Source organism: Melopsittacus undulatus, chromosome 5 (genome assembly GCF_012275295.1).
Source record: "Melopsittacus undulatus isolate bMelUnd1 chromosome 5, bMelUnd1.mat.Z, whole genome shotgun sequence".
NCBI lineage: Eukaryota > Metazoa > Chordata > Aves > Psittaciformes > Psittaculidae > Melopsittacus > Melopsittacus undulatus.
The window spans coordinates 15067503-15095014 of NC_047531.1; the positions used below are offsets into that span (position 1 = coordinate 15067503).

The 27512-nt window shown below is 38.5% G+C and overlaps 1 protein-coding gene across 1 annotated transcript; it reads right to left on the reverse strand.

Annotated features, from left to right (window-relative positions):
* Positions 1 to 630: 630 nt before the first annotated feature.
* On the reverse strand, positions 631 to 27292 carry PPP1R3A (protein phosphatase 1 regulatory subunit 3A). Its single transcript, XM_005154284.4, has 4 exons — positions 26451 to 27292; positions 5567 to 5625; positions 5321 to 5457; positions 631 to 3150 (listed from the first exon to the last, which is right to left on the reverse strand). Exons 1-4 carry the CDS (start codon positions 27242 to 27244, stop codon positions 631 to 633), a joined length of 3510 nt encoding a protein of 1169 aa, XP_005154341.2. The 5' UTR covers positions 27245 to 27292.
* Positions 27293 to 27512: the final 220 nt, after the last annotated feature.

Consider the following 27512-nt stretch of genomic DNA (forward strand, 5'->3'; position numbering starts at 1 on the left):
CACATCTATTCTGCTGTGCACTAACATCCTGAAAGTTACATGATGTTACTGAAGTGAAAGCCTTATGTTCTTCCAAAAGGGGTACCACTGCAGCTTTAAGTCAAAACAGTGAAATAAAAATTTGGAAAAAACCATTAACCTATCAACAGATGTCGTATTTCTTAGAGCACTGGCTAATTACGCTAGCAGATTATCAACTGCAGTGTCAGTACCAAAACACTGAGTTAGTTTTTATATCATTCCTTGTGTTATTATGTACTACACAAAGTCTTAAAAAAAACCTTCCAGAAATATATGAAGCTCTACTGCAAAAGAAATTAATGCAAGAAAACAGTGATTTTAAGTACTAAAGAGATATGAAGCATTGTTTCTTCATATCCTGCTAAGGAGCTACAACTGTACTTCATTTTAACTTGATGTGCTTCAGAACTCATATTCATATAGGTATTTAACAATCCAAATGTAATGGTCCTATATAGTATAATTACTTATATGAAGGCTCAACTTCATATGTAATCTTTTAAAAAAGATGCTTAGTGGAAAACTTGCCTTGGTTCTAACAATGAATAAGCTGTGAAAATGCTTTGGAAGCTATTGGCCATAAATCTTGAACACAGTCGACAATCAGTGTTATTCCTTCTTGACAGACTCCTTGCTTCTTCCTCCTTTGCAGTATAGCCAACACAAGGAGAACAGGTAGAGTGCAAGACAAACCATCAAATCATAGTGGTAAAGTGTTGCAGCAAAAAGAAGAAAGAAGAAGAAATAAAAGATTTTGAAAGCAACATGTTTTAAACCTGAAGACTCACTAGGTAACTTAGGCACTTCACTCTTCTGGTTAGAAACACCTGCAAAATCAGAAATGTGCAGGTTTTCCTTCTGTGAGTCATCAAGCCAGTTTGGTGTTTTCCCCTCAGTTATTAAATGGACAGATTGAAAGCCTATTCCTTCAGCTTCTTTTGTAGGCTTACTAATTAAAACCTGTGGACTCCATGACTTCTCCTGTTTCAACTCTGCTTGATAGAAACATTGACCCATACTTCTTCCTCTTTCTTCTCTAGAAATTTCTATGTCTGAAGTGGAAGTTACTTCTTTTTTCTCAGCTTCAGGATACAGGTTTTTAGTAATACATGTCATTTCATTTGCTAGATTTAAACCACAGCCTGACTCAGCAGCAGCCTTATCAAAGTGTCTATACAGATGCTCCATGTCTCCTGCCACAGTGGGCATTTCAGAAGATGCAAATGAAGAGCTTATATAATTGTAGCTGGGCACAGTATTTGCACCAGAATGTGGCATTTTTGTTTCAGCTTTAACATTTAAATGGGAAAGTACATCAACGTGTCTTTCTTCCCTATAGAGCTCTTCTGCATTCTCACTGTACAGGTGCTTCTGGGTGCTCAGGGGACATTGAGATACTTCTGAACATAAGCCTTGCTTCAAATCCTCCTTCTTTCCTGTGGAAGAAGCCTTTACTGTTTCTCCTACAGGTAGAATATTGCCCATGTCTGGTTGTGCTTTGGCACGCTTTTCCCTGCTATTGCATACAGACATCGTTTCTCCTTTCAGTGTTTCATGTACGCATGCATTATAAATACCTAAAACTGATTCCTTTTCAAAATCAGTGTCATATAATACACCCACTGTGTTGAGTTGACAAAGAGCATAATGTGAACCATCATTTCTCCCTTCATGTGTATCAAACGCTGTTTCCTTTTCCTCTGTGGGCCTGTCACTTAGTGCAGTCTCTTGAGGTAGCTTAGCAATTACTGCTTTTTCACTGGCAGACATTTTTTCTGGAGCACTTTCTGATGTTGTTTTAATTATATAAGTTGTACCTGCCTCTGCTTCTGCTGTAATACCCTGCTCAGAGAGAGAAGACTTTTCACAGCTCTCTGCCTCCTGGCAGGTAAACAACTCCCTTGTGGAAGCCTTACTCCGAGGCTCTGTGTTCTCCCTTGCTCCCCACAGAACTTCGCTACCCGTTTCTTGCCAGCTCCAATCTACGGGTTTTGTTTCACTTTCCTTTCCTATCAGTCTTCCTTTACTTGTGTGTTCTGACTTCCCTCTGCCTTTTAACCTCCTGAATCCTCTGTGTTCCAGCGTGTCTTCAGCTCTTCTTTCATCCTCCGGAAAGGATGCTGGGGAATCTGCAGACCTGGGTGGCTGTTTGTTGTCTTCAGCCGACAGAGGCGTTGTGTTCAATGCTTTGGTGGCATGTTTTCTATGTGACTTGAAAGGCTTGGGTGATTCCTCCTCACCGATTATTGTTAAGTCCGTTACTTCGATAACTTTCTTCTCATTCCCTGCATCAGTATTATAGTTCTTTCCTGACATTTCACTATCTCCTTTCTTTTGTATATATTGGCTTTGTGTGGAATCTATTGAGACATCAGCACGTGCAGAAGTGTTGGCATATAAATCTCCTCTTAAGTGTACCTGAACTTTGCTTTCAATCATCTTGATTTTTCCTTCATTTTCGTCAGCGCCTGACAACAATGAATCCAGAGTTTGGTGAGACATTTGCAGCGCCTGGTGCTCTGGAGCTGGATTAGCATTGCCATCCAGCGTCCCTGCTATGCATACTTTTAATTGCATGGATTCATCATGCTCTGGAGAAATGGTTTCTGGCCTCGTTTCACAGGCCCCTTTCGAGGTATCAACATCATCCTCACTGATGAATAACCTCTCCATCATCTTACTTCCTGAGGCACTATCTCTTTCACCTTTTGAAATATCTGTGTGGCTCTCTCCTTGTCTGCTTGAGACAGTAGCTGTAATATTGATAGCCTCATTCTGCTTTGTCCCAGGAAAATATTTTGTTGATAAAAGGCTTTCACTGGTACCAATACATTCCAAAGACTGCTCACCACTGTTTACTGAGCCAGCAGCAGCTTTTTTCCCTGATGGTTGACTATCATAACCTCTTAGGGAAGAGTTAGCTTTATCTTTTAATTCTCTCATCCCTTCTGAAGCATTTTCAGATGAGGAACTGATAGGCCTAGGGTGCAAGTGACTGCTTCTTTCTGTCCAGGTTAGCTTTTCCTCCAATCTTTCAGTTTCACTTGGAAAATTAACTGGTTCTATTGTGTGTAAGTTTCTTTCATCTCTGGAAGAGGTACCTTCAGCTCTTGTGAAGTGCTGATTTAGCTGAAACAATAGAACATAAAAGAATGATCAAAAAGTGCTTTTGCAAAAAGATTCCTAATGAAGGAGGCAGGATTTTGTTATGGAAAGTTTTGTTTTCAATAACAAAGCTTTTATGGAAACGTGTTCCAAACCATTTGCAAAATTTGCATTGTATGTATTTTTTAACATAGGTAATGAGCTTTATGGTGGTGTTGAGAGGGAAATAAAATAGCATTCAGAACCCTCTCTTTATTCATGAGTTCAGTAAGCTGCTAGTGCATTTTATACAAATTAAATCTGAAGAGAATATTTCCTTAAAGGGAGGCTAATTCAGTCTCTATAAATTTGGTTCTGGGCTTGGAGGGAGGGAGGTGTGGGGTGAGGGGGGAGGACTGGTGCTTAAATAAGGGCATTGATATAGTACATCAAAGCCTGGTAATGTACAGTATTGTCCAGTAAAACAAAGACACATTTCACACTGACAAATACTGTAAGGATTATCTGTGCTTCATTTCTCTCAGGGACCATTTTAGAGGCTTCAAACCAGACTGTTTTTAGACAGTCTGGTAAGACATGAGTTGGAAATGAGATTAGCAAAGTAAAAGGCCAGAAACTAATCACTCTTCCTCCTAGCTCCCAAATATCATATTGTATTATTCAGCTATGCCTGCTTGTCATTGCACTCTCATTTCACTTTAGCATAGTCACACTGATAGCACCAGCTAATCAATTAGAGGCTAGCTTCTTGGGCACCCCTTTATGCATTTGCACTTGCTGTAGATACCCCCATTACAGTTTCTCTTATTAATATGTTTTCTGCAAAGCCTCTGCAAACTATTAATAGTAAAACGTCACTCAAAGAAAAGTGAGGGAGCTAATGTCTCTGCAAATTCTGTTTTAATGACCCTCTGCCAACCAGTGCTCAAGTGTATTTGAGTTCTTCGGTGATGCCAACTGTCAGGATTTAACAGTGAGATGCCTGTGTTTTTTTCCCCTCCTCATAACTGACATTTGCATGATCTCAATAATTATATGCAAATCTTACGATTTCCCCTTCTTCTCACATAAGGCTCATGTTACTTGTCAACTGCACAGCTGTCTTGTGAGCCAATGCCTGTGCGTTTCAAAGATTTGGTTGTATTTCCATCTATTATAAGCCTTCATTGTTTAATTCATTAAAGAGCGCATACTGCAAATTAACATCTAAATTATAGCTCCCCCTTCATTTATTGTATGGACAATTCTGGCAATCGATAAACAAACGGTTATATTTGATCCTGCTTTTTGTAACAGGGTGGACTAAGAACAACAAGGGATTTTAGAGGTCCTCCTTTTTATGTTTCACCAGTAAAAAAAAATAAAGGTCCCAAAATAGGCAATAATTTTCAACTTTTTTAAAGTAAAAGATAAGAAAAATTTATATTCAAATAAGAGGAATTTATTCTCTATCAATAAGGAAAAAAAAATAGTTCTCACCTTCCTTCCCTGTCTGATTCAGCATTCACATTTTCACAGGTGATAGCTATTATAATCTATGATTATGAATCTATGCACCCAAATGATATGAGCTGAGAACAGACACTGAGAATAATAGATTGCTGTACGCGTCTCATTTATTGTCATTTTTTCTTTCATACTGAAAAATGCAAGCCAAACCACACACACACAAATCCAAATAGATTGAATGTTCACTGGGTGTGAAATTTATTTTAAAAAATCTAATGTCGAATACAGATATAGAAAAATCTGCTAATATGAATATATATATTTTGCTCATATAGCATGTTACAAAGTTATCCTTTGAAAAACCCCAAAAGCAAACAGTACTATAAATACAAGAATTTTACCAAATACAAAGCATTTATTTAAGAATATTCCTATCCTACATTCTAGGCAGGTTTTTTAAATATTACTCTTCTAATTCCTTCAAACTGTCATTTAGAGGCTCTGGCAAAGAAGTAAAATGGAGAAGTCATTAATTTAAGACCAGAAAAAGTTGATGCACTGTGCTGAAATCAAAGCACCTTCTATTGTTGAATCAGTTAGAGACTCAATGAAAGTACAGACCAGGGCTTTACATTTGTAAATTAGTACATCAGTCAGCTCTGTTAAAAGGGGGCATTTCACCAGCTTTGAAGCGTAAATGGATTCAAATCATTTAATACTGTAGATATAATTGTATAACACTTACCAGCAACTCTAATTCTTTTTCATCTTCTTCATGATTACCCTGGTTGTATTCTGCATTTTTATCTCTTCTGTTTTCTTTATCTGGTTTGGTGTCTTTGTCTTCTGCTTGTGAATAAACAATTGCTGGGATGTTTGTGCCTGAAGGGTTAACAAAACATACTTGAACAATTTCCTTTAGGTTGTTTGTTACACTATTTTTTAATTAACATGTGCAGTAAGGAAGAACCAATTAAACAGGGTGTTGTACCTGAAGTCCTTGAATTATTCCATGTGTCATTGTCAGATGTTGCCACTATTTCTTCTTTGCTGTTAAAGAAAAAGAAACTTGCTGTGTTATTCTGCAAAAATTATTGTTCTAATGCCTCTTAGAGTCAGATATAAAGACCATTAGTTGATTACACAGTATTTTAAATGCTGTTTGAAATACTGAAAGTAACAGCTTTATAAAATATAGCTTTTTTTTTGAATGACCTGATATTAAGCCTTGGTCAAAGAAAATTGGCCAAGAAAATGAAAATGTGTTGACCTTCAGATTACATGGCAAAGCTGATGGGTTTTCCCAGGCCTTTTTTGAGAAAGCAGCACAAAAGTGATTAGATGGGTCAGTGATAGGAGAGCGAAACTTTGGGGTCAAGCAAGGGTCTGGAAGGATATATGTGTTCCAGAGACCGCGCCTCTCTCTTGCTTGTATTTTTCAATACATATTTTAATATTTGTACATCCGCAGAGATCACTGGAAAAAGACATCTTTGTTACCTGAAATAAATCAAAAGCTTCTCCCTGTGTGTATACAGCATAAATCCTGTTGCTAAGCTGTGCCTGGCCAGCAGGAATGTATTCTACTTCCCTGCAGCCAATGCAATTTTTACTGTTGCTTTGCTGGCTGTGAAAACAAAGGCCAGGTCCAACATGACAAACACCTACAGAGAGATGCTCAGCACCTGCAGTCCTCGTCAGTATCAATGCAAAGTGATAGCAGTTTGAATTGTGTGCTTATAGGGATTAACCTTTTGAGGAAAGGGGAAAAAAATGTAAAAAGAATGTCACTTATGTAAAATGTAAATTATTGGATCACTGCTAATGACTTCTCTATGAGGAGCCATTTTTTTCTGCAGGTCTTAATTTATGCATTTGTCAACCAGCCGTCCACCTCTGTTACTGAAAATTACTTTCCAATTTCCAAATATTAATCTTTTCCCCTTCTATTTTCTCACAGCATTTTTCATTTGAATTGATATAGCATTAACTCTGCCACCTAAATGCTTCATTCAGAAGGAGGATGCTAAATTTATACTCTGTTAAAATAATCTAGACATCGACTGTCACAAACTTCTTAAAATCCATCCTTTATAGGGATTTCCAGGCTAAAGCAGACAGAAGATCCTGCCAGCCTAGCATCTGATCTCTGACACTGGCCACCATCAGATACCTCAAGAGAAGATGTAAAGTTCTTATATGAGGATACATGGAGTAATTTGCACTGCCCTATTAAATTTCCTCTTGGCCTTTTGTTGTTCAAAGCTGTGCTTGGAGCACAAGATTTAAAGCTCTCTCAATAGCTCTTTTTCATCATTAATTGCAGTAATGCTGAATATTCTTTCTATCCATATGAATGTCATGTCACTCCTGAATTCTGGTACATGCATAGCCTCCGCATATGTCTCACTCTCCTACTCACACCAAGTTGTACTTTCCCCCGCCAGCAGTTGCTACAATCTGCATTTCATCCTGAAAAGGCTGGCAGACCCAGACCCTTCTTTTCAATAGATCTGTGGGGAGTTTAAGGTAAATCATTATTGCTTAATATTTATACACTTTTATTTTTTTTAATGATTTGAATGCTTGTCTTACTGTAACATCTTGTTCCCAATTTTCTTTTTCTCTTTTGCATTTTTTTTTCACCCACCTGCTCCCTTCTTCCATAAGCTTAGGCACTGTGTATCTTGGGGCTTAACCATAAGACAAATGCATTAAAGTATTTAGGTGCCAGTAGGGTACATGCAAAAGCCCTGAATCAGGAGCCAAGACGGGTATAAAGCGTAAGTGAGTTAGTTACCCAAAATGATACCAAAACCACATGGGTACAGCAGAGAACATCCTAATACTATCCAGTGGGGGCAAAAAAAGGAATTTTTCAAAGCTTTTCTTTCAGGGTAACTGGCTACCTGCAGCACTCAGCCATGTGCAGCGGGGTTGGAACTAGATGATCTTAAGATCCTTTCCATCCCAAAGCATTCTATGATTCTGTGTGGATGCAACTCTTTGGGAGCAGGGATGGCATCATTTGCTGCTAGAAGGGGCCCTCACCTATTTCTTAAAGGAATGGGTTTTGACATGTTGTTTTCTTTTAAGAACCATTTGCAGGAGGGGAGAGGTTAATGCCCATATCTGACATTATAGTCTACTGGCAGCCAGAACTTGCACCCAAGATGCAGAGATACTGTTAGCTTCTATCACACCCTGGTGTGATTAAAAATTGCAGTGCACACACATCCAAAGAATGACCAAATTACCAGGATGTAGACAATTTAGGGAGAAACTGGAGGGCAGATTTGCTTACTGGTCTTGAAGTTGGATATACAAGCAGGACCCTTTGTCTTTAGCTTGTTTTTTGTTCCTTGGAGAAAAAAACAACCCTGGATTCTGTTCCCTGTTCCCTGTATTACCTATGCAGTGGTTATTTGAGGGGTCTTATTAGCAACTTTTCAGTGTAAAATATAAAGACAGTATTTGAATTAGGATGCTAAGAAGGAATACTTATTTTCTAAACCTTTAAATGAACAGGTATAAAGCTGCTTTAGCTGTACGCTTATGGGCATGTGCTGGCATGGGGTTAACCTTATCTAGATGTGCTCAAGCAGCAGTGTACATCACCCCTATCATCACTTAAAACTTCCAGAGGGAGATCTATTCCTTCTGTCAAGGGCATCACAAGTGAGATGGAGTGACACATCCTTGAAAGGAGCTTCTCTACCACTGGAAGAGACTGGTCATAGGGAAACATAAAGTGATTTTCTTAGGCTGGAATGGTAGGTTTTAAATAAATGAAATTAGCTGACTGAACCTCACCTTGGAATTCTAAATTCAAACTGGAATGTAGCTGTTGAGTTTCAGTGGCTGGGGCTGTTAATGTGTGACCCTCAGTTTTCCTTCTATTATGATTAGAGTTGAGTTTGTCCTTAATTCTTGTTTTAATAGAATCTGGACCCCTGGTCTGCAAGTTTCTTTTCACAACTGCAACACAGGTAATAAATGCCAGTAATGATAAAGCTTCACAGCCTGGACCCACTCTGCAAGGCTTGTAACACTTCTTGCATATTGCACTGAATTTTATGAAGATTGCTGGTTTATAGAATCATAGAATAGTTAGGGTTGGAAAGGACCTTAAGATCATCTAGTTCCAACCCCCCTGCCATGGGCAGGGACACCTCACACTAAACCATATCACCCAAGGCTTCATCCAACCTGGCCTTGAACACTGCCAGGGATGGAGCATTCACTACCTCCCTGGGCAACCCATTCCAGTACCTCACCACCCTCACAGTAAAGAATTTCTTCCTTATACCCAATCTAAACCCCTGCTGTTTAAGTTTCAACCCGTTACCCCTTGTCCTATCGCTACAGTCCCTAATGAATAGTCCCTCACCAGCATCCCTGTAGGCCCCCTTCAGATAATGGAAGGCTGTGCACACCTATCCTGCAAATGCACCACTACAGTGAAAGTCAGTGTAACAGCTATTTTCCTTGTTTTACTTGTACATCAGAACATCTGTCCTCATATAATTATTCTAGTGGGAAATCTAAAATTAACCTAAATTGAGGATACTAATACTGAAGTCTTTGAGAATCCTGAGTCATTTAACAGCAGTACTTCAATCTAAGAAGTGATATGAAGATGCTGAGACTATAAGGGCATACAACTCAACAATCTCAAACATATGTACACCCTAAAGAATTAAATACTTCCCAAAACCTAATAAAAATCAGCATTTTCATCAAACAGTGGCAATTAGAAACTGTTTCTTTAGTTAGTATGATTTTTGACTGACTTTTTTCTCCATATATCTCTGAAAAGTTCCTAGCTCCCTGTCAGAATTCCATGAGTAGATTTTAAAATTATAATATTAATTAAGCATTTGGTTTATAAATTAATTATCTTGCTGTGTTATGGAAAGTGGTCTAAAAGTGCCTACATTTTATAGTGAGAGACACAAAAATTGTGTTCTTTTAAAAATGTTTACTTTTATCTTTAAGTGGTCCATCCATTCTAACAACAATGAAAGTCAGAAAAATCCATGTTATCAGCTGGTGCAGTTCCTTTCCAGCATAAGTACCTGTACACCTGCAGAAGCTCAGTTGCTTTCTCTCCTTCAGCTGAGATACATCCTCATAAAGTACATCAGGAACTAAAGAATTTCTAACAGCTTCCAAAAAATTCTCCTTATGCTCATATGGTTCCTTCTTGATGGAATTACCATTCACTTGAACTGAGTGATAAAAAGAAATCAAGAATGAAAACAGGTCATCACTATAATTTTTCATTTAGAAAGAACAAAATGGAAGTTCAGGGGCCAGTTAGTAGAACTGAGAGGACTGAAAAGTTGGTGGACATTATGCAGAGGAAGTCCTAAAGTTATGTTGAGTTGGCATCCCAGAGAATGTTAAACTTGAAACCCAAAGATGTGGGGAGTAGATAGCATCTAAGTGATAGGGAATAAAATTATTTAGACAATAAACAGTACTTCTTTGACCTCAGAAAGGGTTTGGATAAAATAAGACATGTCAAGCCTCTGGAATTACTCTTTAGGATTTTTTTAGAAGTTTAGAAGTTTGATGAAGATTTCAGATAATCTGTGTATAACTCCACAACCAAATACTTCTCCTAAGCTTTTTTTCAACACAGTGCTAGCAATGGGGCAAAATCTTGTAGGAACAGAGATTGTACAGAGCACAACTGATAGGAACAGAGATTTAGAAAATGATAGTATTTCACCCAGTCTGGGAGCAGAACTTGATGTTTAAATATGGTCCAATTAAGAGGAGCAGATAATCTCCAACCCAAAATACTGAGAGACCCAAAAGAGGAAATCACACATTGATTTAAGCTATTTGCTATTCAAATCTATCAAATTAGCCTTGATTATACTGTAACAGTCTCAGAAGACTAGGAAAAGTAGTAGCTGGTTTTAGGGAAAAAAAAGAGAAATAGTGTCAGGGCCACTACAGACCTAGGTGTCATCAAAAAGTTTTTACAAAAGATTTAGAACAAAACTTAATGAGAGAATAAATAGAGATAAATGGAAAATGGCATAAAATGCCAGACTCATCTGATAATATCTGTCTTTGGTAAGATTACTACATTTCCCTTGTCTAAAAATCAGTCATCTAATCTACCTGGACTTCATTAAAGCATTTCTTGTGTAGCCACATGGGAAATTTATTAATTAAACTGAAGAAGAGGGAGTTGAGTACAAGAGCTGGGTCGTGGGAGAGAGGCTTGGTGCCAAGTGAGGTCCCACGAGCTGGGCTGCGTGGAGCTGGCAGACATCACTGGGGAATTGGAGAGGACCAGTCGTGTAATCAGACTTACTCAGTCACGTTATTACAGACCAAGGCACAAAAAGTCAAAGTTAAATTAAATCTGTGGGAGATAGGAAGTTGGGAGGCATCATCAACACAGAGGAGGATTGAATGAAATAGGTGGCCTGGAGGATCAAAATAATAGATCTGGGATGAAAAACAAAATTATAAAGTGCCAGGTTATACATTTAGGGACTAGAGTTTCTGCCACAAAATGAGGGCTCTGAAATTGGAAGAAACATTAAAACAAGAAATATCTGAGTTTGTTCTTGGCAGAAAACGTTTCCAAGACACTGGTGTGAGATGGCCATGGCAAGAAGTTCTCCAGTAATGTCTCAGAGATAGTTTTCCCAGTAATGAAAGATTTACAGGAAATATTCATATCCCAGTACCAGGCACTAGGAAGAACTCCTCTGAAACATTTGTATACAAAGTTCAAGAAAGATTAGTTCAAACTGGAACAGGTGCAGAAGATGACTACAAGAAGACTGACAGGATGAAAAATCTATATTAAGCAAGGAGACAAATTGAGTATTTCTATTTTCAGCCTAGCAAGAGGAGAAATAAACGCCCTCTATTCTTCCAGCAAAGGGGTAAATACAGAGAAGGCAGAAAAGATATTAGGCAGCAAGACTGTTAATGTGCTAATAGAAAGAGTTCACAAAAACATTTGTTGTGGAATCTTGAAAGAAGATCTGTAAGCATTGGAAAAGTATACCTTGCTATTTTTCAGTGCAAGTACCAGGCACAAGAAATTGAGAAGGTCTTGGTATGGAAACATGCATACAGTTTTGTGAATGGAATTATGCAACACATTTTCCACGGGTTAAGACATCATGGTCCCATAGTCCCAGTCTAGCCCTGTTTCGAATGCTCCTATGCAGATACATGCCCTCAGAGTTATGCTTTCAGGAGCACATATTTCACTGTGAACAGCAGGTGCTTTGGTTTAGTCTGAAATAGGTTTGGGAATATAGCCAGGAGCTACCAATCTCTTCATAATTGGTGAGGTTCTTGTAATCTGCCATAGTTTTAATTCACACACCAATATTTGGCAAAAGTTGTGTATAACCAGTAGCAGCATTCACACTGTTCTGTGTTAGCAACATTCACGCTGTTCTGTTATATCCATTTATGCTAGATCTTAATACCTAAATCACAAGATATTTCTTTTACAGAGTGTAGGAAAAGGCTAGAATTGTTGGAATACAGAATATAGAAAGATGAAAATATACCTGTAAAACTCTTAATGCAACTTGAACAATTTTATCCTATCTCAATTTTAAAAGAAAATGTGGGAATATATTATTTAGCCTGAAATTTAAAGAGGCAAGGTGACATTAAGGTATTTAAAGAATACATTTCTCAAATATTTAGTTAAAAACACTTGAGAGGGGAAAACAGTTTTCAATATAATTTTATTTTTAGATCCAGATAAGCTTAGGGTCTCACAGAATGTTTCATGCTTCTGTTTTTTACTTCAAAGTGGATTCAAAATCAAAGCAATCCTTTTCTACCCTGAAGTTGAGGTGAAGCTGAAATGTCCTCATGAAAAGATCTGGCAAGATATAAGCTGCTAACCAAACAGTAATTCTATTTTAATTTCAGGTCAGATTTCTAAATTTAAGAGGAACCTAATACAGCAGCAACCTTCAATATAACTAGTGCTTTTAGATCTCGTGCTGAAAATAGCCAGCCTTTCTGAAGAATGATGCCGCTGGGATGTAAACAACATAAGAGATCTTTGAAAAGAAGTAGTTAAATGTGTCAGCAATGTTTCACTGAGAAGAAGAAGAGCAAAAAGTAAATTAGTGCAGATAAGTGCCCAGGTCTGAGGTGTCACTGGAGCCAAGCAAGCATCCTGCACAAAACTGTAACCCCAAAAGAGCTGGGGAGAGGAGGGGCACATGGATTGGGAAGGGCTGACAGTTTGGTTTGGTTATTTTTGTATAATTAGCAACAGATGTCATGTGAAAAGGAAGCATAGAATAAAATAGCTGTATTTATTAAAAACAAAATTAAAAAAATAGACCTAAACCAAACAAAAACAAAACCAAAGAACAACAAAAACAGGTTTGGACCTTTTGGGTTAAAAGAACATTGATAAGAAGGTAAATGAAGAACTTTTCACACATAATTCTGGACTTCTGTACTATTGTACGCGATGCAATACAAAACCCACAAACATGCAGCAAAAATAAATTTTCAAGGAAGAAGGAATTTTGAAAAGCAGTATGAAAGATTGTGTATGTGTAAAGTTCTAAACAGAGCTTTAAGGTTCTATTAAATTGTTCCTAAGACTCAGTAGACTAAGAAGTCCATTTTTTTACTAACATGACCCTCTCCTCCAATAGATACTTACTGGAAAATTACATCATAAATAGTGGTCCATTTATACTGGACTTAAAATACCAGTAGAACAGAGGAGAAAATAGTAGAAAAAAACAATTCATGGAGAGAAGAAAATTGCAAGATGGGAAAACGATTGGTACTGTGGGAAAATAATGGTACTTGAAAAAAAGAAATTACAAACATAACCTTGATTCTGGTCTCATTCCCATAGCGAGACTTCCACTGAAGATACATCCCATCACCCTTCGGGATCTAGATGCAAATCACATTCTGACCTCTCTGTCTTCATATGACAACTTATGAACACCTGTTGGGAGCCACCCTAGTGTGACTCTCCAAACTGCAAATTTTGACTTCTCTTGTGATGGTGTCTCCATAGTTAATTCTATTACATCTCCCTCACTGAATATGTGAACTGAATATTTAACAAGCAAAGATAAACTCATTCCTTGCCAGCACAAAGCTCAGTCCAAAACTCACTACAGGTACAAGTTTCCTACTGATTTGAATTGGCAACCATCTTATCTGCTGATAAGTTCTAGTCTTATAATACAACCACTGCACAATTTCTTATTGCACGTGGTTTTTAGTCTCAAGCCCTACTGCTGCCAGACAATTCACAGCCTAGCTCAAGAAGGGGAGGTACAACCTTGGCTCGAAGCCACCTTTGTGCTTCCTGCCGCCTTGCCTCATTGTACCTCATCACAAGCCATGGTCTATAAAGTAGTGTGGAGATGACAAGGAGGCTGACAGCCTGTGCACTGGCATAAAGGGACATATATGTTTTTTCTCCTCTAGAGAATTCCTAATGTGGGAGCCTGCCTGCTGGCAGTGTGTCAAACAGCCTCTCCACTGATCAGCACTTGACCTTATTTCTGGACACCTGAAAAATGTGCCACAGAACACCTGCAGCAGAGCCTCATGTGGTGGGACACATTTATGTGCAACCACCTATGTGTTGTGGAGAGAAGTCATTAAGTGTGTGCTCAGCTTCCCAGGAGCAGACCAGCTCCGGGCATGGAGGCTCCAGTGCCCAGTAGGGCTGGCAGCGCTGGCCATGCTGGAGCCAGCGTGGCTGGTGCACAGCTGGGTCTGACCTTGCCCACAGGTCTACCTGCAAGTTGTATTTATGCAGGCTTTGAGCTCCCTGTGGCTAAAGAAGAGAAAGAGACTTGATCAAGCTAAGGAGCAAAATCATTGTTATTGCAGGAACTGCTGCTTATTTCTGATTTGTTTACCTGCACATTTTGTCTAAACAAAGGCAGAATATTATTTTTATGAACGGTATGCTCTCATTTGGAAATGACACTAATGAATGCAAGGCCCTTTCCCCCTCTTGTTTGTACCATCAAATTAATTAGCTCTATTGTGACATCAGTATTTTTCTCAAGAAGTTCAAGGCCTGAGCATTTCCTTTCTTTTCCTAAAGGGCATCTTCAGTGCCCTTTGTCTACCATAAGAATCATGCATAGCTTGTATTTTTCACAACTAATGCTGTTTATTATAAAACCTGATTGTGATGTGAAGATTGCTATACTGTGTGGCAAATTGCCCAAACAATTACTGTAAATGCATGAGCCATAAACTGTACTGCCAAGGACACTGGTAGGTTAGCTCCTATAAAAGAAACAATTAGAGTCTGAGGTGAAAATAATAGAGATGAGATGACAGTTATTGAAAAGGCAGAACATCCAGTTTAATGTTGTAAATATAGGTTTGTGGATTACACTGATGGTTTTAAAGTGTTCATGTCTTATTGAATGGAATAGAATATTACATACTTTAGAATGGGGCCATAATTATTATTCCTTTTTAATTGTGATGTCTGATGCATTTGTGAGCAGTTGTTGAGAACATCCTCACATTATACTGATTCTAGTTCTAAATTATCATCTTGCTCCAAGAGTGTCTTTTCTTTTCCTTTTTTTTATTTAACTTTTTTAGCATTTTGTTGTTCAGAGTCTGTTCTGAGAGAAGTATTTTCTCTTGAGGAACTTAGAGTGCTTAGAGGGTTACAGCAATAATTATTTCAGTTTCAGCCTACACACTTCACTGCTTTAAATCATCATTAGAAGTTTCATCCCTCAGCAACTCCTGCTGAGACAGTCTTAAACTCCTAGAAACAATTAGATAAGAATAGCTTATCTTTATAGCAATTTGCATATAAAGGTATTGATAAGAATTTGCTAGAAATTAAGGAAATACATTCTTTTCTTAGGAATCATCTAAATGCACAGTAAGGCTTTTTATGATTGCTAAAGGATTTCAATCATTTGAGCCAGATGTGCAGCATATGAAGATTAGGGAGCATAAGAACATATGTGCACCCTACAAGAAGTCCTGTGATAGACTATGGTACGTATGAACAAAATACAAGGAAAGTGACATACTTCATGAGCAAATTAAATGGCTCTCTGCTCTTTAAATATAGGACATAGGGATAAAGCCCAATGCAATGAAATCCAAATATTAGACCCTATGGAAAGCACTAAACAACTGGACACAAAATTATGACTGGATAGAAGGCAGAAGTGCTGGGCACGTAAAATCAGAACTGGGGAGAGACTGCCCAGTGTTTGGAGGAGAGGACAAAGTGAACACAGTGCAAAGATGGCACCCAGCAAAACGCAGTCAGTGTCAACACTGCAACGTGTGAGCTCTGAAGTACGAAATGCATTAGTTGGGGGGGGAAGCAGTAAAATGGCTCTGAAAGAAAGTTGCAAGGAAACTGTGTACGCAGCTGTACCACCATTTAGGGGAAACGCTCTAAGTCATTTTCAAGGTTTTACATACTGTTTAGGGTAGCTGATCTTAATGCTGGGTAGGGCATCACAGCCTTGCTGGAAACTGATGGTGCTGGGCAGAAGTGCAGGGAAGGGCTTGGGGAGCAGAGCTGGGGAGGTGGCTGGGCTGTGGACCTGGGCAGCTGGCTGTGTCCTCAGGCTGAAATATCTGCATCCTACAAAAACTCAAGGTAGAGTTCTTGGAACTAGACAGGTACAGCAGAAACCAACAGCTGCACAAGTTACAGACAGACGAAGACTGCAAATCACAGTGTGAGCATGGCATGGAGCATTGCTGTACGTGCTGCCAACAAAGCAGAGAGTGACTGAAGCTCAGTGAACACCATTCCTCAGTTCTGGGCCTCTAATATACACACCTGAATTTTTACCTACCAGGTGGCTTTAACCTGAAAATAGCCAATTCCTACTTAAAAGCATTTTGGCATCAAATGACCTCTCCTTGTGGAGATGTTGCATTATGTACACCTGAACCATGACATTGCTGTTACATGTCATGCGTGGCAGTATCATTGCCTTCTGTCTATATGGGGTTCTTTTTTTCAGGAGGTACTTAACAAACATAATACCAAGAGTAAAATAATTTCATATAAACAATGCAGAAAATAATAATTTAAATTACATTGTTAGATTCCAAACCGACTGAGACCACACAGGAAAAGATTCAGAAATTAAAACAAAAACTGTGAAGAAAATCAGCAGCCATAAATGAATAGCTGAGTGAACATTAAATAGAAATTACTGAATAATATTTTAAAATATTATGCCGTTACAAGCGATCCTATTAGAATGAAGCTCTACGTAAAATCAGAGCCCTTATTACAAATCTAGACCAGATTGATTTCCTTACATGACCTTCAGCTACTAGCAGTGTTAGGGAAGGCTCAATCTAGTTCTTAATAAATAGATGTCACCAAACAAACAGGACTGACACTAATTAGCTCCCTTGTTGATAGTCAGGACACAAAGGAAAGAGGCAGGGACATGGAGTGACCTGCTCGTCATTAGAGCGTAGGTGAGGATATTTGCACGCTGGCATAGCAATGGAGGCTTGAACTGCTGCTACCATTTTGAAACTACGCTGTGAATAGAAGATTGCATTATCAGGAGAGTCAGTCCAGCAACCTTCACAGGTATCTTGCATGAAAACAGTAGAACATCTACTTTAATGTTTGAAATCTGAGGAAGGGAATATTGATTCATAGTATTTCTCCACCTTGAGGAAATAAATAACCCTTAGTTTTGGTCACATCATCTAAAGGGCTGACACCAGAAGAGAAGGTAGGTCTGCAAAAGTACAGTAAAGGACTGCTAGTAACTCCTAATGAAGGAGAAATTGGAAAGGAAGTTTGGAAAGAAAAGTGGAAAAAAACAATCAGAATAAGTGGTATATAGTATGATGATTAATAGTATCGAGAGGGACAATTGATCAAGAGAGCAGCTGTAAGGGAACTCGAGTATTTTTCTGAAAAGATAATTCCCAGTTGGGTTCAGGCAATGTTTGCAATAAACCTATTTTTATTAAGATTATTGGATTGGTGCTATCCAGGGGATTATATTTTCCAATTACTAATATTTTCATTTTTCAGTCTTAGTTTATGATTGAAGCGGGGACGTAGGTGGCACAGAACAAAATGCATTGGCCTGGTTTGGGATGAGAATAATCATAGCCTCAAAGCAAACAGAGTCCCAAGAAATTAGTCTTTATTTTCTAGCTCATTAAAAAAGACCTTGAGTTTTAATGGCAAAACATTCGTACATTATTTTTTTTAACATAGATTTATATCTGTCTGTTTGAAGATTTTAGTGCCATACAGTCTGAACAGGGGCTCAACCCCAGTTTCATGCCAGGCTTGAACCTTTAATATAGCCCTGTCTATCCACAAATCTCATGGCTATAGTTATGAAGACTGCAGAAACCCCCATGCCTAGTAAGTCAGTTATACCTCAACTGTAACTGAATTGTTAGAGCAATTATGAACAGTAAAATTATATTTTTTTTCAGATTCCTTTATAGCTCTGTCATGATTCTTGTAGCTTATTACAATATCCAAATAACAATGTTGAAAAGAAGTCAGCTCAGAAGTCGTGTTCCGCAGCTCCTTTATACTTGATCAGAAAATTGTTTAAGCCCTTTGACAAATGGGTTAACTACTTCAAAACCAAATAATTTCTTTAGGAAAGATTCCCCTGGACAACATTAGAAGATCTATTGACAGCTCCATTGAGAACTGGTAATGCAACCCTTACTATTGAGATGCCTATCTCCAGAGCCAAGCTGTTGAAAAAGAGGAAAAAGTGAGTCAGGACTCGAGTTTGGCCTAAGGTCAGAGAATATGCTTCTTAGGTTGCTATTTTGCCTGCAAGTGGCAAGATCAAATATCAAAACGGTGTTTTAGAAAGGAGCTGGGAGTAAAGCCCCTCTGTTTTCCTGCTACTTTCTCCTACTCTTTTAAAAGACAGGAGAGTAAAGCAAGTACCATCAATGGATCTTGAACTTCTCTCAAGTTTTTGGATTCATCCAGGAAGAAAAAAACATTACCCTGTGTTGCACCTGGTCTTTCCCTCACATGGAAAAAATACAGAGGGAACAGTTCCCTACTGGCATGCCAGAAAGAGTCATTTTCTAGAAGCTGACTGCAGTATGCAGTATGCAAAAAGGTGACAGATGCCTTAGAGAGACATCTAGATAGAGGGCACTCAGGTGAGACTAAGACACAGGTACCACCCCTGGGGAGGAGAACAGAATGGATGACCACAAAAAAGACTCAGCCAGTCATTCTTGAGGACAGACAACTATAATCTAAATCTTGGAGAGCATTGTAAATTCAGTAAGTATCTCAATAGGATAAAATTCCCAGGTTTTACCATGGCAAGAGACTTCTATAACCTTTATTTTTATTTTCACATGTTATCTTACTACCACACAGGAAGAAGGCAGCTGTGTAATAGTTATCAATATTTTTATCAGGAAGACATGTAATATAACCTGGGAAACACTGTTGCACATTTACTAGGATAGCTGGGGAGAGAGGAAGACTGACAAACTCCCCAGCCCTCTACCTCAACATGAAGTGACCCAGGCTTGAACATCTTATGCTTATCATCCAGCAACCATGAACATTATTGCAGGGTCAATTATTAAGCATCAGAGCAAAATGTAGATTCAAAGCCACTTGGTGCACCTAAGTGTAAGGCAGAGAAAAACCTATCAGCTTCACCCAGTTCACATTCATTTGCATAGCTCAGTGCTCTCCAGTGTTCTTTAGGACTATTAGTAAGCAGCAGCAATAAATCTTTGGGTTTAGCGTCAGAGTATCACCTGATTCCACAGATCAGGAGGAGGGTGGAGAGACACTTAGAAAACCAAGCCCCCCATTATGCTTTGGCATATCAACTACTGTTTTCTTGTGTGTCAACTGAAGGTCTAGGGATCAAATAGCAACTTCTAAAATGCTCACATGGTGTTTAAAAGGTCTTCCTTTGCCTTAAGGCAGAGACTGCATTTAATTTACAAAGTATTGGTTTGTACTGTTTTTTCCACTTTTCCTAACTAAGAAGATAATCCACATTTTATCTCAAAAAATATGATGGGCGACTGGTTCTCTGGACTTACAGTATAGCTGAATCAATTGCTTCAATTTCAGAGCTGCAGCACTGTGGCTGGATCACAGCTTAAAGTTCATAATCAGAATAAACAGCTCAAATGACACTGGTAGTGAATGCATTGATTAAATATGACTCCAGTGCTCTCAGTTAATGTTTCACTGACTTTAAACATCTTTTCAAGACTAACATTTAGCCAAGTCAAGGTAAATGTAATGGAACATTTTTTTCCCAACTGAACATTTATGGACTGCAATACCTGAACAGTGGACAGGAGACAGATTATTGAAATGGTCATTACCAGAATGGTTCAGTCTGTAAAACAGATATCTCCCTCAACAAAAGAGTCATTAAACAAAGGAATATAGGGGTTCATTTAGCAATAAATTCTATTTGTCTGAAGGTTCTTAATCAGTGATCTGAAAGGGTGTAGAACAAAGCTCTAGTCCTGTAAATATTAACATTCAAGGATAATTTTACACATGCAGAGTTCTACAAAGTCCAGTGAAATTCCTGATGTACATTAAATTATTTATTGTGCCTATTGCAGGATCGAGACAGTTGGTGGATTAAAGAGCTTTAAGAGTCAGTTGTAATAGTGTTACAGTACTGGCATATTTAAATAAGCTGATGAAATAGTAGCAATTGCAAAAAAAGAAAATAAAAACCTTACAAGTGTAAAGCCAAGCAATGCATCTATAATTACAAGTACTTACCATGTGGTTGAGAAATGATACAAAGCATCAGTTTTATATAGTTCTATGCAAACAGGTGAAAAAGTTTTATAGCACAAATTTCTCTTCTGTAACATTGGTGAGAGCAGTTTCGAAAGCAGGTCATGGAAGTGAATGAGGAACCACTGATAATAAAATCCAGTGTAAATACTGCACCAAGACTGCCAGTAAAGCAACATGCTATTTTCATATGTTGATACTTAAAAGTTTAGAAACTCCTTTTAATATTTCTAGTGTAATAAATGGATAATGTGCTAAAACATGAGTAGCACAGTTCGCAAACAACAAAAGGAAAAATGAGACAGTTCTTCTGTCTTCAGGTACTCTCTAATTAGGAGAATGCAGGTATGGCTAGCAGGTGTCTATTTGCTTGTACGTGCCATTCTCATCCATAACTTCCACCTGCTTCTCCAGCATTTCTGTGATAGCATTCAAAACCTTATGCCATTAACTTAGATACCTATCTTTAGGGTCTTTAATATATTTTGTACTCCAAATAGTAAGTATGCCCGGATTTTGAAATATTATGATTGAACAGATAGAAAAAAAAGGACCATTGAGCATAGTTCCTGGCCAAGCAGGTTCGTTCCCGGTAGAACATTTTTCAAGTGGTTTATCTTAGCTTATTAAATGACTCTGGAGAGTTATGCTGCAGCAATTTCCTAAAAGATAACTCTAGAGTCCCTATTAAGAAGCATTCCTAATACTCAGGCTCAGTTCCACAGCTTGTTTTTACCTCTCCTGTTTGAAAAGTATATTTTTGATAACCTTAAATAATTATCCTGTGTCCCTGGTAATCAAGTCTTCAAGTACCTGAAGAAGTCTTATTTCAGTGCCAGTGCTACCTACTTCTACAAGACAAAGACCTCTACGTGGCAAAACTAGCAATGACCAGGAGGCAAGAGAAGGGCTGGGAATACTAGATCGTATTGAACAGTAGAGGAGTGCTGCTTTTAGCTGGCTCCCTGTGAATGGATAGCTTCTCAAGCAGCTGCTCTCCTGGCAAAAACAGTGACTGCAGTCACTTTCTAATAATAGTAATAAACTTTAGTCAAATCCCATATCTGTATGCTGATCAAGGTGTAACTTGTGACTCCAGATGTCAGAAACAACACTGAGATTAAATAGCAGTACACAAAGAAAATGTGGTTTTTAACACCTTTTCTACTCTCTTTTCCTCTTTCTGATTATGATGTGCAGTAATCAAAGGAACAAGGATTAAAGAGAAACATAATTTAAATGCATATTTTAAATGGACCACCTGGGAATAATACAGTTGTAGCAAAGCACATGCAAAACTATTTCCAAACATCTAATTCAGAAGTCTTGGTGGTTTTTTTTCTTAATTACACCATGGGGTTGTGAGAAAGGCCAAGAAGAGACAATGCAGAACTGCTTTTCTTGGGACAATCGAGGCACTGCTCTGCCATCTGCCTGGGGAAAACTGGCTGAGCACAGGGCAATCCTGCCAGCCTGGATCTTCAGCAACTTACTTCCTTTGCCTTCCCTCAGAATAGGGTGAGACAGCAATTGAAGACGGGAAAGTACTCATGCACAGAATTTTTTTCACTGGCAATTGCTCTAAGACCATTCAGTATTTATGGTCCAAAAGTCAGCATTGGCAGCCCACAGATGTGGGGTTTTTAACTCTTCCTTCTCATCACACATTGTACATAGAGCAGCTCTAGTACAAGACATTACCTTATTTTGTGTTCTGTTTTAAAGTGGCATCATGAAGAGAAGTTAATTGATGCACTACCATTCAAAGAAAGGTACAGGCTAGCAAATACAAAAAAGAAAGCACAGGACCAACATCAGTTCAGGGTGACACACTTGTGGACTCAGAGTGCTAAGAATAGGATAACTCTTAACAGTTCTGGTAAAACCAGTAGCTTCTCCTTTCCTTGTCAGGGGACAGGAGTCCAAATGTACATTTTACCCTTTTGTGAAACAAGTCTCATGCTTATCAGCCATTTTCCTTGTGCTCTTGCTCCCGCTGCTCTCTTGACAGATGGCAAACCAGGACCAAGCACAGTGATGGGGCGCAGCCTCACCAGTGACGGGGCAAATGGTTTGCAGGTCGTTATCACTGCGCCGTGCAGCATGATCTACAGGAGTTTGCCTCATACAACACACAACCAGTCCCTGTCTGATCAGAACGATGCAGGAGCCTGGGGTCCACATCAAAATCATGTGGTCCAAACCTGACGACCAGGAGAAATTTGTGTTCAGAATCATCATCCATGTCCCAAAAGCATGAGTCAAACAAAAAGAGATAAGAGTGGAGCTGATACAACTAATTTACATTTTTCTGAATGTAATATGCAATAGAACTCAGGGCTGTTTACTGACAGAAGTGATTCCTTTTCGAGTGACAGCCTTAAGGTTTTTTCCGCAAAGTATTTTTATAAATGTAAGTTAAATGCACAATTTTGCGTAGCTTAAGACATAATTAATTCAAATGTTATCTTTTCCAACTTTATTTTGTGCCTATGAATCCTTTTTTGAAGCTACAAGAATTACTAACATTTAGGTTGGAAAGAATTTTAGCTTGGAAAAATACATTTACAAGCACATACTTTCTGAAATTTTAAGAGACAACTATTTGTTCATGCCTAGACAGAGAAGCAAAAGCAAATGAAACATGGAATGAATAGGCAGGATTTAAAGTTATGTGGTTGTAAATATCTAAATCTAGACAGTTTTCAGTATTAATTACTCCATGCAGTTCTTCTTTTCACTATCATCTTTTTCAGTGCAACTTTTTTGAATTAGGTGATTTTTATTTTAGTTCTTAATAATGGTGTCAGAAGCCATCCCATTGCCCTCATTCACACAACTTTGTCCTGGCTCATATTCTTAAGGGTAACATGATATGGTCATATTGTGTTTCCTCAGTAACTTCCTCTGAAAGTGCATATTATTCGTTTCACTTAACTAATGCGACTAATCCTCACTAATGACATTTAATAAGACACACAAGTATGCCCTAGAGTGTATAAACTTGTTGCTTAAAAAACATAATTCTTTAACAAACCTATTTTTCAAGTTAAGAGGTAAATTGCACATTTTAAGAGCAAGTATAAATATCTCAGAGCTAAGATTAAATTAAGAAAATAAAGTGATAACAGGTTCCTAAATTGTAAACAGGGTCCTAAATAAGTGTCCTGTTAAAATATTCTTCTATTCATATTTCTATAAAGGAATCTTTAATTTTAGATGTCCAGCTCATGGGCATGGATAAAAATAATCCTTGTCTGTGTATTTATTGTGTGAACTACAGGTAAAATTGTTATGACTTCAGTGTATATGTTTGCATTGCTGCAGCTCCTAAGACAAGCTAATTACAGTCCAGGACTCCCACTTTGCTAAGTGTTCTATAAACATTCAGCACAGCATATATAAACGCTGCAGAGCTTATTATCTGAACATAACACATGAGGTGAGAGGGAGTTGGGCTGGTGGAGTAGAGCTGGGAAACAGGCAGCACTGTTCAACATGATATGAAGGAGTTATAGCACATCAGGATCCTCACTTTGCCAGTTTTGGGGGGTTTGTTTTTCTTGTGCTTTTTTCTAGGCATCAAAGCAAAGGAGTTTTAATGAGGGTCCGAAGGAGAATAATGAGGTACTTTTGCAGATGTCTGCAGGGTGTTCCTCCTCACTCAAAGGGGCAACATGTACAAAGACACTTTGAAAAACAAGTGAGCAATGGAGGCTGGCATCTTAGTTCTTTTGAAATGAAAGGCCCTGATGCTGACCTCATTTACACTGGTGAAAGCTGTAACTCCTGTGAAGTCGATGAAGTCCCTGTAGCATAAAATTGGTCCTGGATTACAATCTGTCAGAACAGTCTATCAGAAGCCTTGGCAACCCCTGAAACCATATTGCAAAAATACCTTCAGCTCATTTTTGCATTTACTGTAAGGACTCCTTACATCCATCTACCACTAAAGAGAGTCTCGAAACAGGTAGCTATTTGCCAAAAATGTGTAACAATATACAAGAATCTGACCACTTTGGCTTTAATGTCACAGATATACATGCATGTATGTGTATATATGAGCAAATATGTACATATATGTATATATATATATTCCTCTGCAGGCTGATATGGAAGGAGAAAACTTTGCACTCTGATTAGAGACAAGGTAATTTCATGTTAAAGAGTAGATATATTATCTCTTCTCATCTTTTAAAAAAACTCTGACTTGCATATAATGCATTTAGCATATGCATGTAAAAGAGGATGCCCCAGAATAAATGCTTCTACAACTTGTGCTAGCATTAGGCATGTCACAGGAGACTTCAGGACTTAAACTTTTAGGAGTCATTTGACCTTAGAAGTCAAATCGTACCTAAATTTGTAGGTCAATCCTGAAAGACCCTGGAAGCCCAGGGCTCACGTAGGTTAAGACTCCATGCCCAATATCTCCTCTGTGTGAGCTACCTAAACTCAGGCTGAAGTCACACTGCCTGCATATGCTATGGTATTTGATATCATGGCCCTTCTGCAGGGAATCTCAGGCTATCTTATTTACCCAGAATGGGCTGCGTGACATTTCTTGAAGGACGCAAATGATGTACAGAACGAGGCACAAATGTCAGGATCTAACCACATGGCAGGTAAAGGCTTCGTTTCCTCTGCTCTGATGTACTGGGATGTTCCCTCATGGAAGCACCATCATGGTGACCCCAGAGCTGGACCAAGTGACACTTATCAGGATAGCTTTGTGGGCTGGCTATGAATCTGGTCTCAGGTTAGTCCCAGAGCTGCTCTTACACCATAGTGTTAATTCAGGCACTAAGCCATATTGTGCACCTCTCCTCACAGAGCTGATGTGTGGCTTTAGGACTGGCAGAGACTCTCAGTGCCCTGAGTTTGGGTTTTGGGAAGGCAGTTTCTGCACAGGGGAAGCCCTGGCTGCCTCCCTTCTCCTTAAGCTCCCACCACTGCTGCAGTTTTGTTCCCACTTCCCCACCAACTTAGTCCTGTAGAAGAGCACCAGGGAAATCAAACAGCACTGCCTTACTTGGAAAGAGTATAGGAACTAAAACCTGAGCATGGATGCAGTTCTAGGATCTAAGTATTGCAAAGGCCACTGCAGAGAACATAAAGATTCGGTTCTGCAGATCTCCAACTGATTTGTAGCAACTTTGGTGAGCAAAAAATTGAGACTAAAGTTTTTGCAGAGGCAACATTGTTTTGCTTACAGAAAGAAACTAAGAACAGAGTAAGAAGCCAAAAGTTATTATTCCTGAGAGTTTCTGTTTATGTGTGGTTAAGTTATAAGAAGTTAACCACTGCCGCTTTATAATTAACATAGTACCTGCCTACATATAATTAGAATAATACAAATGAGAGAAATTCTATATATTTTTTCTTTAACAGATTACCAATTCTGCCTCATAAATCATTATTAATTTCACCATTTGTGAAATAGAAACATCAACCGATGTCAGGAAAAAGGTATTACCATAATATACAACTTCCAGAATAGCCCAACCACTTGCAGAAAAGTTTGTACCAGCTATTCTAATTACAACATGATCTTTCCCTAAGTTATCAGCTTCCTGAACCACCAGTGTAGTTTCTGTTTCAATAATTGCATGTACAAAATGAACCATGAAATAAATCATGTAAAAAACCTGTTAAACTTTTGTTGTCTTACTAAGGAAGTGGATGTGAAGTGTTTTAACTGTACAGCTACGTCAGTCTGGAGCAAAGCTCTCACTCATGTCAGCTTAATTTATACCCTACAGAGATCAAAATCGGTACACAGACCATAATTTATAGTCTTTCACACTACTTTTCAATAGAGAGGCATGCATGCCATATATTAAGAGTATGAACCCAACCAATCTGTCTGCAGAAAACTTCTGTCTGATATGCACATGAGTTTTACCAAAGATAAGTCTTGGTCTAATTTATCATTAGAGAAAAAAAAAAAAAGACAGAATAAACCTGCATGGGCAGTCTTAGCTCCAGCAAGCACACTTAGAAAGTTAGAATTAGTCAGCTCTATTGTGAATTAACCAAACTTAAGGTGTAACCTCACCTGCTTTGTGTCGTCTTTAAGCAACCTTTAAGTTGTCTGTCAGTAATCTCTTTGTGTGGTTTATTTTCCACCTTGGACACAGTTTCTTTCTTGTGACAAATCAGTATGTAATTTTTATTGTCGTTGTTTGCCCAGAAGGTACCAACCGATGTCTCGTAGCGTATACAGAACTCCACCTTAGCTCCATCTCTCTGGTAGGGAGGCACCAAAGAAATCTTAAAGCAGAACTGATCAGTTTCACTGCCACAAGAATTAGGCATGAACTCTGCAAGGATATCATAATAACTGAGCCAGTTATTCAGTGTCATTCGAACATACACCACTTTTTCAAAGGATACATTGAGGACTCGTATAATGCCATTCATACAGGTAATCCCAGGCAGGAACACGACTGACTCCAACAGTACTTTCTGCTCTCTCACTTTCTGCAAAAGTTCTTCTTGTGAAGCAGGCAACACAAACTGTTGAGAGAAAAAATATTCCTCCTGAGGGAAAACTTCATCTTCTATGCTGCTGTTTAGACTTGTGTTTGGAACTTCCCAGGTATCGAACTCTTTAACAGACACGAGATCATACCCAAAGGCATCAGCAAATGAAACTTTTCTTGAGATGGTGGTGGGGGTATCTGCCTCCTCCTCTGAAGAAGAAGCGGAATTCCGCCTTCGGGGAAGTGGAGAGAAACGATGTTTAATATCAGATTTAACATCTTCGTCCTCTGAAGAGAAATCATTTATTGTGGGGACTTCTAAGAAGTTAGCCCTGTTAACCTGACTAGGTCTTTCAAAAGACTCCATTGGGCTCTCTGATATAAACTGAAAGAGAACTGTACAACTAGTAGCAGCTGATATTTGAGACACTGTGATTTAAAACAAGGATTAATGTTACAGTTGACATTGCAAAAGGGAGTCAGGCCTATTAATAGATGCTGTGGTGTGTGAGCTATGTTGGCCTGTTGACCATCTGACAGTATTAGGTGTTACAATTTCAATGATACATTTAAAATTTTGCATTCCCTATTTTTAAGTGGCTTTAAGTGTCAAGAAGAAAAATAGCATTTAAAAA

Coding starts and splice junctions, on each gene's coding strand:
- PPP1R3A (XM_005154284.4), bottom strand. CDS start 27,244: ATGGAGTCTTTTGAAAGACCTAGTCAGGTTAACAGGGCTAACTTCTTA. Junction 5,458..5,566: donor GAATAATTCAAGGACTTCAG/GTACAACACCCT, acceptor TTAACCCTTCAG/GCACAAACATCCCAGCAATT. Junction 3,151..5,320: donor AAAAAGAATTAGAGTTGCTG/GTAAGTGTTATA, acceptor CTATTGTTTCAG/CTAAATCAGCACTTCACAAG.